The sequence below is a fragment of the Vigna umbellata genome, chromosome 1 (genome assembly GCF_029865625.1).
Source record: "Vigna umbellata cultivar VRB3 chromosome 1, Vumbellata_1.0, whole genome shotgun sequence".
In the NCBI taxonomy this organism is placed as follows: Eukaryota; Viridiplantae; Streptophyta; class Magnoliopsida; order Fabales; family Fabaceae; genus Vigna; species Vigna umbellata.
In genome coordinates this window covers 99425222-99445492 of record NC_142165.1, presented here as the reverse complement: position 1 = coordinate 99445492, position 20271 = coordinate 99425222, and the positions used below count along the sequence as shown (strand labels likewise).

The following is a 20271-nucleotide window of genomic DNA, read 5'->3' as shown; positions in this document are numbered from 1 at the left end:
AAAAAAATAATTATAGGATAATAAAATTTTGACTCTTTTTTAACAATATTTTAACTCCCGTGTAAAAAAAATGTATCCCTTTTTTTTCAATTTTTTATTTTTATAAAATTAAAGAGAGAGGTTAGCAACAGTGAATCTCTCTGCATAATAATGGGGTGTGTCCCTGGCTATCTTATCTTCGTACCATTTCTGGTGTACTCTGCTGCTCTGCCATTATCTTCTATTGTGCTTTCTACAGAAGTTTGGGACGGTGGCGTTACAGTATTCTGAATTCGATTGTATCTTGCGAAGGATCTTCGTCTTTGTTTTCATTAAGGTAAGTAGTTATTCCAACCCCTCACGTCGTTTCACCTTTTCGTTAGGCTTGCATGGGATAGGATCCGATATTGTTTTCACCATTCTGTGATTTAGTTGTAGTATAATAGGTTATGTTCTGCTTGTTCTTCTACTCAATATCAATCTTTATATTTTTGTCATTTAGGATTATGTATCTGCAAGGGCCGGACGCCGTACGGAAGGATCCATGTGAGCGGACGCCCAAGCTAATTGGGCGGATCTCCATGCGGACGAGGCGGACGCCCATATCACATGGGCGGACACGACGAGCAAAATCGGACGCCGTACGGAAGAGCCCACATGGGCGGATCCCACGTGGGCGGATCCCACATGGGCGGATCTCCGCGGACACGGCCAGCAAGCGGACGCCCAAGCTAATTGGGCGGATCTCCATGCGGACGAGGCGGACGCCCATATCACATGGGCGGACACGACGAGCAAAACCGGACGCCGTACGGAAGAGCCCACGTGGGCGGATCCCACGTGGGCGGATCCCACATGGGCGGATCTCCGCGGACACGGCCAGCAAAACCGGACGCCGTACCAAAGAGCCCACATGGGCGGACCCCACATGGGCGGATCTCCGTGCGCGCGAGGCAGACGCCCATTTCACATGGGCGGACGTCCACGCCCGCCAAAACACTAATCAACATAACTTAAGGAAAAGTAGCCTGGTTTAAAGGTAAGTAGAAATTAGAAGCTATCGGGCCGTTTTGGGCCGTGATTAACTTTTCACTAATCCCAAGCCCATAGCAAAAACTATAAATACAGGTCCACGGTGAGTGGTAGATAGATTACATTGAATGCACATTTATTGCTACTACTGAAAATAGCCACTGCTCTGAAACTGACTTTGGCATCGGAGAATCTTTTGTAGGTCTCCACCCCTCCGGATCAAGAGGAGAGCCAAAGCGCCAGGGGAAGATCCGCCAAGGAGACAAGACTACGGGAGGACTTGGAAGGCTTGGAACCGCACAGCCCTACACATCCGAAACATTTGGCGCCCACCGTGGGGCCGTGTGATTTCAAAAACTCAATGGTGACCACAAGAAACCAGGGCACGGACGACCCGGTGGAGATGATCCGCGCATTGCAGCAGAAAATGGAAGAGATGCAGCAGCGTCACGAGGACGAATTGGCCGCCGTAAAGGCCGACTACGAAGCCCGGATAGCCCAGGAGGTCGGGCGGATAGATGAAGGAAAGCAAAGGAAGGATAAGGAAAAGACGGTAGCGGAAGACAGTCCACCCGCCGATACCGAGTATGATAAAACCTGGAGGCCTACCGGGTCCGAGGCGGAAGGAAGCAAGGCTAAATCGGTGCATGCGGAAAGCGCTGCCGAGGACGGACGAATGATAGTGAAGTCGGAACCGTCGTCCACCTTGTTACTCCCGTTCACTCAGAACATCATGGATGTCCAAATTTCGGAGCAATTTATGGCTCCACAATTCAAAATGTATAACGGAACAACGGACCCTGCCTCCCATATCCAGACGTTCTCGAACGCGATGGCGTTCCGAACAGGCAATGACGCCATCTGGTGCAGAGCGTTCTCGCTCTCATTGGAGGACGAGGCATTGGAGTGGTTCAACACCCTCCCCCCTAATTCGATAGAAAATTTCGCCGGGTTGAAACAGCTGTTCGTCAAACAATTTGCGGCCAGCAGCACTCAAGACCTGACCGTATTCGAATTAATGACCCTCAAGCAGGAGAAGGACGAGACCTTGCGGACGTTCATGGACAGATATCAGAAGACCGTCCGGCGAGTGAAAAGCCTGACGCCGGAGCTCGCCCTTCACTACATCCTGCCGGCTCTTAAGCCGGGGCCGTTCAAGGATAGTGTCTGCAGGCGAGCACCCAAAACAATGGAGGAGTTGAGGGAAAGAGCAGCTGATGAAATAAGGGTGGAGGAGATGAAGCTCTCCTATAAAAAAGAAACTCAAGAAGCCAGGGGAGAGAGGACGGACAGTAATAAACCCGCCAATTCTACGGGAAAAACGTTCGGCCCTAGGCCCCGGGAGCAGAAGAAAGGACCTCGCTTCCAACAATATACGCCCTTGAACGCCTCAAGGGAGAAAATTCTCCGAGAGGCCCTGAGTGCAGAACTGATAGTGGAGCATGAGGGACTCCCAACTTTGAAGAACGCTGACCGGAGCAAACATTGCTCCTACCACAAAAACATGGGTCACAGCACCGAAGAATGCTGGACCCTCAAGGACAAAATAGAAGAACTCATCCGGGCGGGAAAGCTTAAGAAGTACGTCCGAGACGAGCGCCCGTCGCAGTCGACCGAACGGTCCGCCCAGAGACCGGCCTACCGAAAGGACAAGCCGCGGAATCCCCGAGCGGAACGACCCTGCTCCGAAAGGCGCCCGAGCCGAAGTCGAAGCCGCAGTCGGGAACGCCCCTTGAGAGGACACATTAATACCATTTCCGGAGGATTCGCAGGAGGAGGGTCATCTTCTTCCGCCCACGGGGTCATCTTCACTTATCTTCATTATTCAGGAGTTCAAGATTCTTTTTCCCTCAGGTAATAAATGGCATCTATGTCCATTGAGTCAGGTTCTGGGTCGTCGGGCGGAGTCCGGGAGGGGTCGGCGCGGGGCGACAGCGGCGATTCTCTAAGCTCGGCTTCTTCCCATTTTTTGGAGGAGGCGGTTGGGTCTTCCGGAGGGGACCCTGGGTCACCGGTCTCGATGAACGACCGGATCTTTCACGGTGTGCCTCTGTTCTTGCTCAAAGGCGGTATTCGTGTAGTCGGGTCGCCCTTCGAGCCGGATGGTCAAGGGACGGTGATATCGGAGTTGGCTCCCGTCGTTCCCAGCCGGTATGCTTCCTGTTATGCTTACCGCAAGGATTTAGAATGGCGGATCCGCCATACCCATATCGTACGGGATATGGAGGATTCGAGGTTAATTCGTGCTGGGGTGACTTTGTTGAACGAAAGGGTCTTTCATGATGGGCGGTCTAGTCCTTACGATTTCTTCTTCATGTACGTGACCTTCTTCACCCATCTTTTCGTCCGGGTGCCCTTTACTAAATTTCAAACGGCCGTTCTTCGGGAAGCTAATGTGGCTCCGACGCAGCTGCATCCCAATTCGTGGGCGGCTGTGCAGGCGTTTATGGCGATGTGTTCAGCAGTGGGTGTCACTCCCACCATTCCAGTTTTCTTTTACTATTTCGAAGTCCGCCCTTCTTCTTCTGGCGGTTGGGTATCTTTTAATTCGGTGCGGGACAGGACCCTTTTCCGCCCCTTCTCCGATTCCTTTAAAAATTTCAAGCAACATTATTTTAAAATAATCGTTGACAAGGCCGGCCTCCACGAATTTTCCGATGGTGAACGGAGGCCGCTGTTCCCATTCTATTGGACGAGGGACCCTCGACGAATACGGGCGACTTCAATCGGGGATTTGACAGCACCCGACCGAGAGGCCGTGCGCACCATTAACACCCTCCCTCGCCGGATCTCCGCCCGCCACTTGGTTGAATGCCTTAGTCTTGAGGATTGTGGACCAAAGGCGTTCGGTATGGTCTTGTCACACTAGGTGTGCTCGTTTTTCGTATACTGACGTTAATTTTTCTGAATTTCTTTGTTTTTTGCAGAACTAATGACGACTCCGGGCCCCCGCAAATCCAACTTCCTCACCGTCAGGAAGAAGTCCGGTGCCAGCTCGTCGACGGCCCGGCCAACCGGTGCTCCAGCAGTGCCGCGCCCTCCTCCTGCCGGCGCTCCGACTGGACGGGTCCCCCCCACTGGTAAGGCCGGGGGTCCAGGCGTGAAGATTAGAATCCGGGAGCATCAACCTGAGATGGCGGCCGTCCAAGTAGGTCCAACGTCTGGGGCGGCCATGACTTCCGCGGATCCTACTCGAAAGAGAAAAGATCCTACTGCTGAGGGACGCCAAGACAAAGAGGGCTCTTCGTCTCGGTCAGCTTCCAAGAAAGCCCGTAAGGACAAGGGCAAAGAGAAAGAGCGGGAGAGGGTATTGGCCGTCCCCCTCCCTGGCGGCGTTTTCAGCCCGGAGTTCAGCATGAGCGACCGGGCAAAATTCCACATGAGCTCCTCTCAGCGGGCGCTCATTGAACCCTTGTCCGAGCTGGAGCTAACCAACGCCATGCTAGAGATGTCTACCCGGACATCCGCTCTGGCCTGGTACCTAAGAAAGTTTGCTGACCGCCCTGGCGTGGCGGAGGTCCGGGCCGAGCTCGACAAGGAGAAGAAAAACGCAGCCTCCCTTCAGTTGACCTTGGAGCAGATGGTCCTTAACCAGGATGAATATGACAAGAAGATCGAGCAGTTAGAAGCCGATTTTGAGGAGGCCAAGAGGGAGGCCGCCGAAAGTTTGGCAACCGCCCAGGCCGAACAGGAGCGCTTGGCGGAGGAGGGTCGCCAGCTGAAGGCGGAGGTAGCCCGCCTAAAAGAGGTCGAAACGGATCATGCTAAGACCAACGAGGAGCTCACTCTTGAAGTTACTAAGGCCAAGGAGCAGATTGCCGAGTTGGAGTCGACCATTATGTTTGAACATGAGGAAGGGTTCAACAAAGCCCTTCGTCAGGTGACTCTGCTGGCGGGCATCCAGGATCCGTTTTCTTTGGGCGTGGATATAGAGAAGGACGTTTTCGACGGCGTCCTTATGGATCTGAATGCAGTTGAAGACGACGTGCCCAATGTAGAGGCTGCATCCGGGAAAAACACTTAGAATTCTTTTTCTTTTAATTTTTTGGTGTATCTCGTGACCATCCGCCCAACATCTCGGATTGTCCAGAAGTTGGCCGGGCGGTCCTTTTGTAAATCGGCGCGTTTGAGCGTCCCTGATTAATACACAGTTGGTTTTTCCTGTTTCGTATATTTTGTGCGCCTTTTATTCCTACAAAGAACTTGCTTTAGCACCGGTCCGGCCTGGGGGAACGACGCCTCCTTTTCCCGGGCGGGTGTCGACGTTTAGCTTTTAGATGTTTAACTTTCGCTTCATGGCCCGCCCGATCCAGCTGAGTCGTTCTCTTTGGGACGTTCTTGCGTCAACTTGGGTTTGATAGGGCGGACGTCCCTTCGCTTTGTCGCCCAACCAAGCTGAGAGTCGTTCTCTTTGGAACGCTCGTTCGCCAGCTTGGGTTTGGTAGGGCGGACGTCTCTTCGCTTTGTCGCCCAACCAAGCTGAGAGTCGTTCTCTTTGGAACGCTCGTTCGCCAGCTTGGGTTTGGTAGGGCGGACGTGTCTTCACTTCGTCGCCCAACCAAGCTGAGAGTCGTTCTCTTTGGAACGCTCGTTCGCCAGCTTGGGTTTTGTAGGGCGGACGTGTCTTCACTTCGTCGCCCAACCAAGCTGAGAGTCGTTCTCTTTGGAACGCTCGTTCGCCAGCTTGGGTTTGGTAGGGCGGACGTCTCTTCGCTTCGTCGCCCAACCAAGCTGAGAGTCGTTCTCTTTGGAACGCTCGTTCGCCAGCTTGGGTTTGGTAGGGCGGACGTCTCTTCGCTTCGTCGCCCAACCAAGCTGAGAGTCGTTCTCTTTGGAACGCTCGTTCGCCAGCTTGGGTTTGGTAGGGCGGACGTCTCTTCGCTTCGTCGCCCAACCAAGCTGAGAGTCGTTCTCTTTGGAACGCTCGTTCGCCAGCTTGGGTTTGGTAGGGCGGACGTCCCTTCGCTTCGTCGCCCAACCAATCTGAGAGTCGTTCTCTTTGGAACGCTCGTTCCGTATTAGACGTCTACAAAACAAAGTGAGTTTTATAGGAGAAAATAGAACTTGATTCATTAACCATGGGGGTACATTACATCAAGCCGTGGAAGTTAACTGAAATAAAACTTTAGATGCGTGGCGTTCCAAGTGTTAGGGATGGGACGTCCGTCCATGCGCTCCAGCCTATACGCTCCGTTTCCCAGGGCCTCCATTACTCGGAACGGCCCTTCCCACTTGGCGGCCAGCTTTCCATGAGCTGGGTTTCGGCGGGCGTCTCCCGCTTTTCTCCATACTAGGTCCCCCTCCTGGAAGCTTCTTGGCCGGACCTTGGAGTTGTATTTTCTTTCCACCATGCGCTTGCATGCTTCGGCCCTCAGCGCCGCTCGGTCACGCCGTTCGTCCAGGGAGTCCAACTCGATTCTCAACTCTTGATCGTTGAGGTTCAGGTCCTCGACTTCTCGCCTCAAGGACGGTTCGCCGAGCTCAACCGGCAACATGGCATCAGTACCATAAGTTAAGTTGAAAGGGGTTTCGCCTGTGGTTCCATGAGGGGTGCATCTATAGGCCCATAGGACCTCGGGCAGTTCGTCCACCCATGCTCCCTTCCTTTCTCCCAAACGCCGCTTAAGTTCCGAAACTATGGTCTTGTTCATTGCTTCGGCTTGACCGTTCGTCTGGGGATGCTCCACGGAGCTGGTAATGTGCTTGATTCCCAATCCTTTGAAGAATTCGGCGAGTTTTTTATCTATAAACTGCCGGCCGTTGTCTGTGATGATGGATCGGGGGAGGCCGAAGCGACATATCAACTTCCAACAGAATTTCTGGACCTGGGCGGCCGTGATGGTTGCCAGGGGCTCGGCCTCTACCCATTTGGTGAAATAATCCACCGCCACCAAAAGAAACTTCTTCTGCGCCCGCCCTAACGGAAGCGGTCCCACAATGTCCATTCCCCATTGGGCGAACGGCCAAGGGGATGATATTGGATTCAGAGCGTGTGGCGGTCGGTGAGAGTGGTTGGCGTGCGCTTGGCAACTGAGGCACTTCTGGACGAACGCTTTCGTATCCGCCTCCATGGTAGGCCAATAGTATCCGGCTCTTAGTAACCGGGCTTTCAACGTCCTCCAACCCGTGTGGAGGCCACAGACGCCATTGTGAAGTTCGTCCATGACATAGCGCGCCTCTTCGTTCCCCAGGCATTTAAGAAGGGGGGAGGAGAAGCCTCTTCGGTACAAGTCGTCCCCTATGACCAGATAACGGGCCACTTTCTTGGCTTCGCCCGGACCTACCGTCCGCCCCTCATCCTGGCGGGTCATGATCTCCCTGATTTCGGCGCGCCAGTCGTGTCCTCCCCGGGATACCGCCGAGCATTCTACTGAGGGCTGGAGTAGGACCTGCCGTACGACCGTAGTCAACTGTCCCGTCTCCCTTCCCGAACTGAGTTTAGACAGTATGTCTGCCCTCGTGTTTTGTTCCCTTGGAATGTGCAGTATGTCGACCTTATCGAACGCTCTTGCGAGTTCCGTCGCTTGCTGGTAGTACCGCAAGAGGCGCTCCTCTCTGACTTGGAAGTTGCCATTCATTTGGCCCACTACCAGCTCAGAGTCAGTCCGGCAGGTTATCCTTCTCGCCCCCATGTCCTTTGCCAATTCTAGGCCGGCCACCAGAGCCTCGTACTCGGCTTGATTGTTGGATACTTTGAATTTGAATATTAAGGAATGCTCCAGTAAGAATCCATTGGGGCCTTCAAGTACGATGCCGGCCCCGCTGATCGTACGTCCGGATGCTCCATCTACATACAAATCCCAGTTATCTTGGCCGGACGGGGGTAACTCGGCCGCGAAGTCTGCCAAATGTTGGCCTTTAACTGATCCCCTCGGTTCGTAGCGCAAACCGAACTCTGAGAGTTCTACCGCCCATCCCACCATCCGTCCCGCTAGGTCCGGCTTTCTGAGGATTTTGGAGATTGGGAAGTCTGTCCGGACTATCACCTGATAGCTTTGAAAATAAGGACGAAGCCTTCGGGACGCGTGCAATAAAGCCAAAGCTACCTTCTCCACCCGCTGGTACCGGGTTTCTGCATCTAAAAGCGTCCGGCTCACGAAGTAGATCAGCCTCGCCTGAGGCCGTTCTTGCATCAACACGGCGCTGACGGCCGTTTCGGACACTCCCAAGAAAATGTGTAAGTCTCCCCCTGGAACCGGGCGGTTCATGACCGGTGGGTTGCTAAGGATGACCTTGACGTCCTTGAATGCTCGCTCACACTCGTCGTCCCATGACGGACCGGCCCCTTTCTTCAACTTACGTAGGACCGGCCTCATCCGTTCCGCCAACTTGGGGATGAACCGGGACAAAGCAGTAAGGCGTCCGACTAATCTCTGCACTTCCTTAATGGTGGCCGGACTCTGCATTTGTAGTACCGCATCGCACTTGTCCGGGTTGGCCTCGATTCCCCTGGATGTCAGCATGAAGCCCAAGAACTTTCCGGCTGCTACCCCGAATGTACACTTCGCGGGGTTTAGGCGCATGCCGAATTTCCTAACTTGGCGGAAAACCTCCTCGAGATCTTGGATGTGTCCTCCTCCGTCCGCTGACCGGACCACCATGTCATCAACATAAACGTCCATGCACCGGCCTATCTGGTCCCGGAATATTCTATCCATTAAGCGCTGATAGGTTGCCCCCGCATTCTTCAGGCCGAACGGCATAACCTCGTAACAGAAGTTAGCCTTCTCCGTGATAAATGCTGTCTTTTCAATGTCTGGCCCGTACATGGGTATTTGGTTATACCCAGAATATGCATCTAGGAAACTCAATATTCGGTGTCCGGAGGCACCGTCCACCAGGGCGTCTATGCTGGGTAAGGGGTGTGAATCCTTCGGGCAGGCTTTGTTCAGATCCGTGTAGTCAGTACACATGCGCCATTTCCCGTTGGTCTTCTTCACCATGACCACGTTAGCTAGCCATGTGGTGTAAGTGACCGGCCGGACAAAGCCCGCTCTCCTCAACTTCTCCACCTCCTCTGCCACGGCTTTACGCTTCTCTTCACCCATTCTTCGCTTTTTCTGGGCCACGGGGCGAGCGTTCTGGAACAGCGAGAGTTTATGGCACATCACTGCAGGATGAATGCCCGGCATGTCTGCTGCCGTCCACGCAAAAAGATCACGGTTCTTCCAAAGGAGTGCCCTCAACTCCTTTTCCATTTCAGGGTCCAGCTCCCTGGCGATGAGTGTGGTCTGGGCGGGCTCCCTCCCTATCAGGATAGGTTGGGTTTCTCCCATGGGTTCCAGGCGGTCCTCTGTATTGGTCCTCGGGTCGAGGTCCGCCATGGCTACCTCAGAACCTGCCGTCCGCCTCTTTACCGGTCGAACATGCAGCCTTAGCCGCTGCATAGCATTCCCGGGCCGTCTTCTGGTCCGCCCTGACGGTGCAGATAGTCCCCTTCTCGGAGGGGTATTTCATCGTGAGGTGGGGGGTGGAGACGATCGCTCCAAAAGCGTTTAAGCACGGCCTTCCGAGCAATACGTTGTATGACGTATTGGCCTGTACCAGCAGATACCGGACCCTCTTCTCCTCGCTAGACCGTCCGGTCCCCAACCTCGTCCTCAACTCCACATATCCCCTTGTGTCAACTCTTTCTCCTGCAAACCCTACTATCTGCCCATCGTAGGGGACGATCAGATCTTCTGAGATATCCATTTGCAGGAAGGTCTTCCAATAAAGGATGTTGACCGAACTTCCTTGGTCAACCAGGACTTTGCTTATCCCATACCGTGCTATTTCTGCCGTTATGACCATTGGGTCGTCCTGGTCGGGATCAGGGGCGTGAAAGTCCTCGTCCGAGAAGGTGATGGGCGGCATGGAGCGACGCGGCTTGTCAACCAGATGGACGGATTGGAGGGCCCGAACGTCGGATGTATCTTGGCCGTTTAGATTTGGTGCAACCAACGCTCCAGATTTGGCGACGCTTCAGCTCTATTCAATGGGGACGCGCCACGTGTTTTCCCGCCTAAAATCCGAATTCAAAAAGCCCACTGGATAAAGCCCAATTACGGGTTCCCAACCCCCACGCGCCGTATTCAAAATCCTACGTTCACTACGTGTACTAGGACTTGGGGGGCTTGTGTACCAGAAAGTGCCAGGCGCCGTACGAAGGGCGCCGAAGGGCCAGGCGCCGTACGAGGGGCGCCGTACGAAGGGCGCCGAAGGGCCAGGCGCCGTACGAGGGGCGCCGTACGAAGGGCGCCGAAGTGCCAGGCGCCGTACGAAGGGCGCCGAAGGGCCAGGCGCCGTACGAGGGGCGCCGGAGTGCCAGGCGCCGTACGAAAGACGCCCGAAATATCGGGCGCCATACGGAAGGACCGTCCGGTTGTCCAATGATCGCCTACCCAAAGATATACCGGAGTCCACTTCGGAGGCTACGGCGGCTTACGACAATGCCTGTACGCAATCGTAAAAGGCACGCCGGAGGCTCATGCGTCGAAGAGCCGGCCAAAGATTGAACCTAGACCCGGTATAAACTCTCCTAACCCTCTTGTAGCAGGGAGGAACACCTACCAACCGGGCCGAACCTCTTTATAAGAAAAACTTTGAAGAACTCACAAGGAATCCTACCATCACAGAGCAGCCCGGCACGACAGCCACTGCATCAAATCTTGTCTGTTAGGTGACCCAAAGTCCTACGTTCACTACGGGCACTAGGACTTGGGGGGCTTGTGTATCTGCAAGGGCCGGACGCCGTACGGAAGGATCCATGTGAGCGGACGCCCAAGCTAATTGGGCGGATCTCCATGCGGACGAGGCGGACGCCCATATCACATGGGCGGACACGACGAGCAAAACCGGACGCCGTACGGAAGAGCCCACATGGGCGAATCCCACGTGGGCGGATCCCACATGGGCGGATCTCCGCGGACACGGCCAGCAAGCGGACGCCCAAGCTAATTGGGCGGATCTCCATGCGGACGAGGCGGACGCCCATATCACATGGGCGGACACGACGAGCAAAACCGGACGCCGTACGGAAGAGCCCACGTGGGCGGATCCCACGTGGGCGGATCCCACATGGGCGGATCTCCGCGGACACGGCCAGCAAGCGGACGCCCAAGCTAATTGGGCGGATCTCCATGCGGACGAGGCGGACGCCCATATCACATGGGCGGACACGACGAGCAAAACCGGACGCCGTACGGAAGAGCCCACGTGGGCGGATCCCACGTGGGCGGATCCCACATGGGCGGATCTCCGCGGACACGGCCAGCAAAACCGGACGCCGTACCAAAGAGCCCACATGGGCGGACCCCACATGGGCGGATCTCCGTGCGCGCGAGGCAGACGCCCATTTCACATGGGCGGACGTCCACGCCCGCCAAAACACTAATCAACATAACTTAAGGAAAAGTAGCCTGGTTTAAAGGTAAGTAGAAATTAGAAGCTATCGGGCCGTTTTGGGCCGTGATTAACTTTTCACTAATCCCAAGCCCATAGCAAAAACTATAAATACAGGTCCACGGTGAGTGGTAGATAGATTACATTGAATGCACATTTATTGCTACTACTGAAAATAGCCACTGCTCTGAAACTGACTTTGGCATCGGAGAATCTTTTGTAGGTCTCCACCCCTCCGGATCAAGAGGAGAGCCAAAGCGCCAGGGGAAGATCCGCCAAGGAGACAAGACTACGGGAGGACTTGGAAGGCTTGGAACCGCACAGCCCTACACATCCGAAACAGATTATAATATAAAAATCCTTGAAAGTCTTTGTTGGAATTTAAGAGATAGGCCAATTTATAACAAGTCAGGTGGAACAAGCTGGATCTTCTGGGTTTGAGTTAGTTTTAAAATCACTTTTTTTAATATAGTATCAGTGGTTAGAGTCTATCTTAACTAGTTCTAAGCGGTCATTTTTGTTTTCACTCCCACTTTCTAACAGGATTTCGGGTGCACTTTTAGTGAAATAAAACGGGATATGATATGTATCTCCTAGGTTAATTATGACAAATTAGGTTGATTCTCACCGACGTTATTTTGGATTTGTGGTCGCTTTAGCTTGGTTTCAACATCGAGCTTCGAAAGAAAAAAGGCCAAACCGAAGCTAGATTCATGATGCAGCTCCAAGGAACACCCTCTGCTATTGGATTCTACATGCCTGCAGAGTGGGAAATCCACACTCAGTGTTGGATGGGTTGGCCAGTGAGTACTGCATCTAAACTCTATTATTATTTTATTACATATTATTATTATCATTTTTTTATTACAAGCCCGATGAGTGTAACAGGAACGCCCTGATAACTGGCGAGAGGGCGCCGCACCCGCCCAACATGTGTTTGCCAGGGTGGCAACTGCCATCTCAAAATTTGAGTCTGTCACTGTTTGTGTTAGTTCTGTCCAGGTAAGTTATTGATGTTAGACGTTATTTTTATCAATGGACATTATTGTTGCGGTTTTCTTTGATGCTGCCTGAATTGTTTAATAGTGGGAGAATGCACGAAGTCAGTTACCTGAACATATCAGGGTGGTTGAGATGAGTATGAATGATTCTTGGTTTCGTGATTCTGGACCCACTGTGAGTTTCTCTTACTGTGCAAATCAACCTTTGTGTGATTGGATGTATAAGCATGCTGTGTGATTTGTTTTGTTTGTTAGTTTGTTGTGAGAAGAAGCACGACAACAGAGTCTGGTGGTGCAGTTGACAGAATTGCAGGGATTGACTGGCAATTTAATAGTTGGGGGGGTAAGCACCAGGACACAATTGATATTCAGATCTTTTTATTCTAAGAGCGTTTGTTAGGATGGCTTATTTGAAGAATGGTTAGGGGATATAATATGATCTTATTATTGTGTGTTGATTGTTGGTTCCTTTACTAATGGAGTTTTATGAACTGTTTAGGTTTAGAAGATGGATGCTATAGTGATTGGAGTCTTGATTTGCTTGTGGCTAAGAAGGTTTGGAATGTTCCACATTTTTCTTATTTATATATTTATTATTTTTTTGACCATGTGAATTCTTTACCGATTTTGTTTTCCTGTTTGCTAGATTTTGGAAACTGAGAAGATTCCAAGATTTCCGCAATCGATGGTGCTTGAAGGTGGAAGTATCCATGTGGATGGAGAAGGTAAGAGTTATATAGTGATTATTTGCCATGTTGAAGGTGCATTTTTTTTCCATGTAGATGTCCGAACTAGTAAATCTGTAACCATGTAGAGGTACTTGTTTTTATTAATTTCCTCAATGGCTAACCTGCTGTTACTTTTTAGTCAATTATTCATGCAATAATAATAATTAGATGGAGAATATTCTATATAATGTGGTCAATGGAGATCTTGTGAAATGATTAAACAAGGTGATACAATTTATTTGACGCTAAATGTTCTTGTCCCATGTTTTAATAAATTTATTTTGATAATGTATCCTAACCAGTGGTCTTTATGTTTTAAGCCTTCCCTTGATCATCACTTATATTTGTTGTGTACTCCTATTATGTTTTTCAGTATTTATTTGGTGTTTCTTCCTGGATAGCTGCTAAAACACTGGTTGTTTTCTGTTATCATCTCAAATTATAAGTCTATGTAGCTAATGAAATTCCTTTGATGTTGTTGGTGTTGGTTTCTAATCAAAACTGGAGTGACTCCTGTAATCTGCATAAAAAGACTTGCATTAAAGACCAGTGCAAATTACCAAGGTGGAAATCCAATTTTGATTGGAGAACAGAACCTCAGAAGCACCCAAAGAACTGCAAACAAGTTTTGCCTTATTTAAAAAGTTTTGTATACAAAGTAGAATTTGACTTTGACTGGGTACTACATGCCTGTTATCTGGCAGATATTCATCTCTAAATAAATGCACTTTTACTGCTGATTTATTCAATAACTAGGATAACATGCAGCTGTGCAAGACGGCATTTTATTCTTGCTGTATTCATGAATGTGGTTTTGTTAATTTCATGTCTTTCATTTCATTTGTCAATCAGATCGTATATATTTAGATTTACTGCTCTACCTTGATGCCTATATGAATTGGTTAAAAACTGTACTAGTTTTTTTGGTTTACTTCGGCGTTTTTGTCTTCCTTCAGGAACTTGTCTTACAACAGAAGAGTGCCTCTTGAACAAGAACAGGAACCCTCACTTGAGTAAGGACCAAATAGAGGATGAACTTAAGACATATCTTGGAGTCAGGAAGGTTATATGGTTGCCTCGTGGATTATATGGTATACAAACTTGATATTGCTATTCTAGATTAAGAATCTTTCCATAATGTAAGGTAGTTAAAAAATTCCCCTGCACCAGTAATCATGTGTTGTTTCACAAGGTTTGATGCAGAATTGCAGATTTGTTTCGTAGCAAGAATAATTTGATTCAATACATGTTAAAACCTTGACTTGCGTAAACTAATAGAACAATGGATCAATATATGGTTCTACTTAGAATCAATGATAGCAAGATAATTGGTTGTAGAACCATATAATGATACTTGTATGATAAGTGAAATATAGCTGTTCTCTTCTGCTGAATGCCCTTTGTGTCAGGAAATTAACTTCTGTGCATTTGACTAGCTTTCCCTGTTACATAAAAGACTCAGACTTTCACTATTACTCAATTAGTTTATTGTGATTATATCACCTAAGTATTTTTCTTTATTACAAAATGAAACTAAAATTAGGGTATAATTGACAAATTTCTTTCTGTCCTTTTTTGGGTGAAAGCTAATACAAAATATTGGGAGGACACATCTGGACACTAGTAATGAGAAATTTGGAGTTTTTGCCTTAGTCTTGCTAGTTAGGTTTCTGTAGAAAGAAACAACAATCCGGTAGATATTTTATTTTGTTATGGTGTTCTTATAACTGTCTTTGGGGATCCTTGTGTTGTTGCTAACTTCAGTAATGACTTTTTTTTTTCCTTTTGCACTTGAACTCCATTTGAGGCTGCAAATTTTAAGAGCACATGTCTGCCCCTCCAGATGACCTTGAAGTATTATTGTACATATTAGAGTATATATCATAGGTTCAAAGTGGTTTGTAGATTTTACATATCCCCCAAAATTCTAATATACTGCTTTTATGCAGGGGATGATGACACGAATGGTCACATTGATAACATGTGCTGTTTTGTGAGGCCTGGTGTGGTTATGCTGTCTTGGATTGAAGATGAAACTGATCCTCAGTATGGAAGATCTATAGAAGCTTATTCTTTGCTTTCAAGTGAAACAGATGCTAAGGGTAGAAAGTTTGAAATCATTAAAATCCATGTTCCCGGTCCACTCTATATGACAGAGAGCGAGTCTGCTGGGATTTCCCAGGTAAACATTTTTTCCTTTTCATGTAGTTTTTCTGTTCTTGGTTGAAAATAATGATAATGAGAAACAAAATACCTAGTCGTCATTAGTACTTCATTTCATTAAAAAATTAAGGAATAGTTCATACTGACGCCATCATTACCGAAATATATCTTTAAATTTTACAATGCATAGTTGCTGTTGGTCATCAGCTATGGAATTTTATGATGTCATATGGCAGCTCATTCCTTTTTTGTCTGTGTCTCTAGTTTTTCTTTTAATCATGGTGTTGCCCCTATTTTTTTCATCAGTAATTGTTAAACTATTGGAAAAAGAGACATTGAACTTAAACTGTATGTTTCTGAGACAACAAAATGCTTTGTTAATTAAGAAAAAATAGTTAATACAATAAATTTGACTCAGTTGTACAATACCCTTGTCATTGTTGCCTATGGTAACAATGTCGTCCATGTATACAATGAGATAGACACATCCTTGGGAAGAATGATGATAAAACAGAGAAAGATCAGCATCACTTGCATCACTTTTAATGATTTCAAACTGATGGATGATAGTCTTAAAATGCCCAAACCATGCTTCGGGTAATTACTTAAGGCCATATAGACTATGAACCCGAATAGACAACATACCATATCAAACAACTCTCCCTTAGTGACAAAACCAGAAAGTTGCTTCATATAGACTTCTTCATCAACATCACCATGTAGAAATGCATTTGTTAGGTCAAGATGAAACAGAGTACAATGGGGAATAGTTGCAATGGAAAAGAAAAGTTTAATAAATTTCGTTTTGGCAACGAGAGAAACTGATAGTATAATCTTGGCTATAGATTTTCGTGTATCCTTTGACAATCAATCGAGCTTTATAGCAATCAATGTTACCATCAAGTCTTGTTTTAAGTGTGTACAACCACCAAACCCAACAATTTATGTGCCCGCTGGGAGAGGAACGAACTCCCAAGTACCACTACTTTAAATGGCAAACATCTCATGAAACATTGCTTGATGCTACTCTAGATTAGATAAAGCTTCACCTGGAGACTTAGAAATGGAATCAAAAGATAATAAAGACAAGCAAGTGTTATGTATGATGGAAAGTGAATGATAGTTGAGGTTTGTGTAATGTGAAGAAAGGTTATGAGTACACCGTGAACTTTTGTGAAGCAATACATATCATTATCCATTGAAGATGGGTCCCGAACTGAAATATCAATAGGTCGTGAATAATCTTGATAAACTTTTGAAGAGATGATGGAGAAGCTTCCAAGTTATGGTAAAGCCAACTGGTAGTAATGAAGATTGCTAGTGATAGGAAAGTGACTATATATGTCATCATTAGAAGGAACAGGTTCGTAGTGTGCAAAAAACTCAAAGAAAGAGACATCTACATATACAAAATACCCATGAAGATGGAGAGAAACATCTATACACTTTTGAAGGATGATGTTATCCCACTAAGACATTTGAACGGAGGAAATTTATCTTGACTAGGTGTGAGGTTGTGCACAAAACATGTGGTGCCAAAATCACATGGAGGGAGACAATATAGAGGGGAACGAGGAAAACGGAGAAAGTGGGATTAAGGACATATGATCTCATCTGGTTAATGAGACGACATGTTGTAAGGACAGCATTCTCCAAAAATGGCGAGGAAGATGAATGGGAAGAATTGTCAAGTATTTCCAATAAGACGTATGTTTTTTGTGTTCGGTTACTCTATTTTGTGAGGAGTACACGAACATGAAATTGATTTAGGATATCATTGGATACCATGAACTGCTAGAATTGGTGAGACAAATATTCATGAGCACTATCACTCCGAAAAAGTGATATATCAAATTGTTTTTGATTTCATTAAAAAAGCTTGAAATATAAAAAAACACTTATGATTGATTCTTCATTTACCAAATCTAAGTACATTAGGATAATCATCAATATAGGTAACTAAATAACGATAACTAGATGGGGTGGAAGGACCCCAAATAACAAAGTGAACTAAAAGAAAGGAGACAAAGTTCGTTTATTAAGAATATTAGGAAAAGATTGACTAGACATGTTTTAAAATTATCACTATCTTTTGCAATTTTGTCAACCCAAGATGTATGGATTATCATTGGAGACCATAGATGCACATAGTGATGGAGAGAGAGATAGGAAAGGTCATATGACTCACATCCAACGCCAATTGAGCAAAGCGATATATGATCCTGCAAGTTAACATTTTTCATTTTACATTAACCACTATATTGTTTTATATTAATCACAAAACTTCATGTTTCTTAACACATGAAGATAAGGAAGTAAGATGACGGCAAGATACCAATCATGTCATTCAATTGAAAAATATAAAAAATTCAAGTACTCAATTGGCAAAAAATTTAATAGAGACTCAATGGAAAATACACAAATTTATAAGGGACTTGAAATTTAATTTAGCCTAATAATTGTAATTTAAAATAAGCAAAATGAGGTGCCATAAACTAGACAAATATTTCATGCAACTTTTAGTGACAGTGGTTTGCAATAGTCGGTTGTATGCTTAACTGTGATATTCTAATAATGGCTATGGCGCTATACTGCAACTGATAATGTGAAGATTAACATACTGAGCTCAATGCAACATTGATACCTGATGATATAGTTAAAGATTGTTGTTGTCTGTTTATTGCAATTGTGAGTGAGTGATGAATTATGAAGCAGATAGATTCACTTCCATTTAATTTTTGATACGTTATAACTTTATATTTGCTAGGACGGTGAGGCTAAGCCAAGACCTGCGGGTACTAGGCTTGCTGCTTCCTACGTAAACTTTTACATTGCAAATAAAGCTATCATTGCACCACAATTTGGAGATAGAAAGTGGGATGACGAAGCTATCCGAGTCTTATCTAATGCCTTCCCTCATCATGAAGTAAGTAAAACTTTTGTTAACATGATATTTTTTTTGGTTAAAGAATCTTGTAGAGGCACGTATAGTTGCAATAATTACCGCTGTTTGTGTAAATAAAGTAATATTTACGAATGGTTTATAGGAATTTAGGGTACATTTTCTCTAAAACGTCTTGAAGAATATCCCTTAAAAGGGTACATTGTCCCACCAGCCGGTCAGCCTGGTCGACTTCCTAGTCGGTCTAACTTATTAACCAAAAGGGTATGTAAAATATATTAATAAATATTGTTCTTAGTAATACATATAATTTAGGTATTTTGTATTATAGGATTTGCTTTTTGTTTTTATAGTTATAACACTATTCAATAATTTGGATTTTTGCATTGACTATCATCATGAATTATTGAATAAATTTGACGGTGTATATAGCTGTCGTTTGGCCGAGCTGCAGCATAGTACTAATCTTTTATATTGTACTCTTTTATATTGCTTTAGTATTTTGTATGGTTCTTATTACTGAATCACATTTTCAAATGTTTGCCGGTTATTAGGTTGTGGGAGTTGAAGGTGCCAGGGAGATTGTTTTGGGCGGTGGAAATATACACTGCATTACTCAGCAACAACCAGCAGTTTAATCAGCCGCAATGTCAATATTCCTTGACAGGTGGTATTGATGCTTTTAGGTTTTCAGAATGATTATTTACTGCAAATGAGGAGGAGCGTGTAGCAGCTTGGGTGGAAGTGGAAGGGTATGCTATTCAGATGGAAAACCGAGGAAAATAAAACCAGATTTATTAATTTTAAATCTGGATATCGTGGTTACTCTGAAATAAATCCTATTTATTTCACTTATTTTTCAACGGAATAATAGTTTTTATTTTGCTACCAAGTTGTAGAAAATGGATCCTGCGTTGTTTTTTTGGTGTTCAAGATTTGATAAAAAAAAAAAGCAGTGCAGATCATTGCAAGTCTTGAAATGAAATAACAAAATTTTGATACTCCGTGTTAAATTTGCACACACCGGAAGATATCTCGAAATGTCTCAATCAATCGCTGTGTTTTTTGGGTTTTGTATTAATGAGTGAAAAAGAATTATTGTGAATTGGTAGAGGCTGTAAAGATGTGATCTATATTTTTATATCTTTACCGTGCCCTGTAGAGATTTCTTACCATGTCTTGTGAATATCTTTTTCTTGCACTTCCATAATTTTCATAATTTTTAATTGTGATTCCATAAGGAGTCTGTAATTTAGAAGTAAATTTAAGTATTTTTTATATTGTATTTTTTATTTTAGATTTTAAAATATACAATTTGAAATATATTTATTTTATTTTGAAATAGACAATTTAAAATACAAAAGTTATAATTTAAGTTATATATTCTGAAAAATAAATATATTTTAGATTGTAAAATTTTAAATATATTTTGTATTTTATATTCTATGATATATAATTTGAAATAAAAAGATTGTATTTGACATGATATATTTTAAAATATAAAAAATTTAAAAGTGTATGTTAAAATTATGGAAGGCCAGAAAGAAGTTGCATTATCCATCTTTAACACGTAGTTAGGTTTAATTTAATTTAAATTTAAAAAAATTAATTTTTTTTTCAATCTAGTCTCGTTCGAACTCTTAATGAGTAGGAGTGTTAAAATAGAGAGACAATCCAATCTACATAGGTTGGTTCATTATAAATTGAGCTAAACAAAATATTGCTTCAACTTGAATTCATTTTTTTACGAGTCATACATTTTTTAACCTGCGACTCATTACGGATTAATGAATTAATGGGTTAACTATTTATAAATGTTTTTTTTATAATTTATTTTATATATTTGTTGTAATACAATGAGAGTGGACATGATTTTTATTTTTTGTAATAGTCAAATCAAAGCGTTAACTTAATTATTCAAATATTATAGTAACTATAATAGTTGAAAATTTTACAAAAAAATGATAATAAAAATTAATAAAGAAATATTATTAGTGAGTTGTAGGGTCAACTTATCTTCAATTCAGTTCGAAATCGTTTAACTTGTAGTTTAGTGAGTTGATTTCAGTTTAACATATTTTAA

The 20271-nt window shown here is 45.5% G+C and overlaps 2 protein-coding genes across 4 annotated transcripts; one reads left to right on the top strand and one right to left on the bottom strand.

Annotated features, from left to right (window-relative positions):
- Positions 1-155: 155 nt before the first annotated feature.
- On the top strand, positions 156-19189 carry EMB1873 (porphyromonas-type peptidyl-arginine deiminase family protein). 3 transcript variants are annotated; one of them, XM_088105080.1, is made up of 11 exons: positions 194-316; positions 12054-12197; positions 12283-12396; positions 12481-12570; positions 12651-12738; positions 12895-12950; positions 13042-13120; positions 14080-14214; positions 15073-15305; positions 18054-18212; positions 18743-19189. In XM_088105080.1, the coding sequence occupies exons 2-11, from the start codon at positions 12108-12110 to the stop codon at positions 18824-18826; spliced, it is 1128 nt and encodes a 375-aa protein (XP_087961206.1). In that variant the 5' UTR covers positions 194-316; positions 12054-12107; the 3' UTR covers positions 18827-19189. The 3 variants fall into 3 exon arrangements, with proteins under 3 accessions (XP_087961207.1, XP_087961204.1, XP_087961206.1); XM_088105081.1 differs by lacking the exons at positions 12054-12197; positions 12283-12396; positions 12481-12570; ... (5 more) ...; positions 18054-18212; positions 18743-19189 and adding an exon at positions 482-5713 and having other exon boundaries at positions 156-316; XM_088105078.1 differs by lacking the exons at positions 12054-12197; positions 12283-12396; positions 12481-12570; ... (5 more) ...; positions 18054-18212; positions 18743-19189 and adding an exon at positions 482-3945 and having other exon boundaries at positions 156-316.
- Positions 9343-9867, bottom strand: LOC124820680 (uncharacterized). Its single transcript, XM_047292422.2, has one exon. It carries the CDS (start codon positions 9865-9867, stop codon positions 9343-9345), a length of 525 nt encoding a protein of 174 aa, XP_047148378.2.
- Positions 19190-20271: the final 1082 nt, after the last annotated feature.

Bases quoted from the DNA above. Each gene is read 5' to 3' on its own strand.
- EMB1873 (XM_088105078.1), top strand. From the start codon at position 1,373: ATGGTGACCACAAGAAACCAGGGCACGGACGACCCGGTGGAGATGATC.
- LOC124820680 (XM_047292422.2), bottom strand. From the start codon at position 9,867: ATGCCGCCCATCACCTTCTCGGACGAGGACTTTCACGCCCCTGATCCC.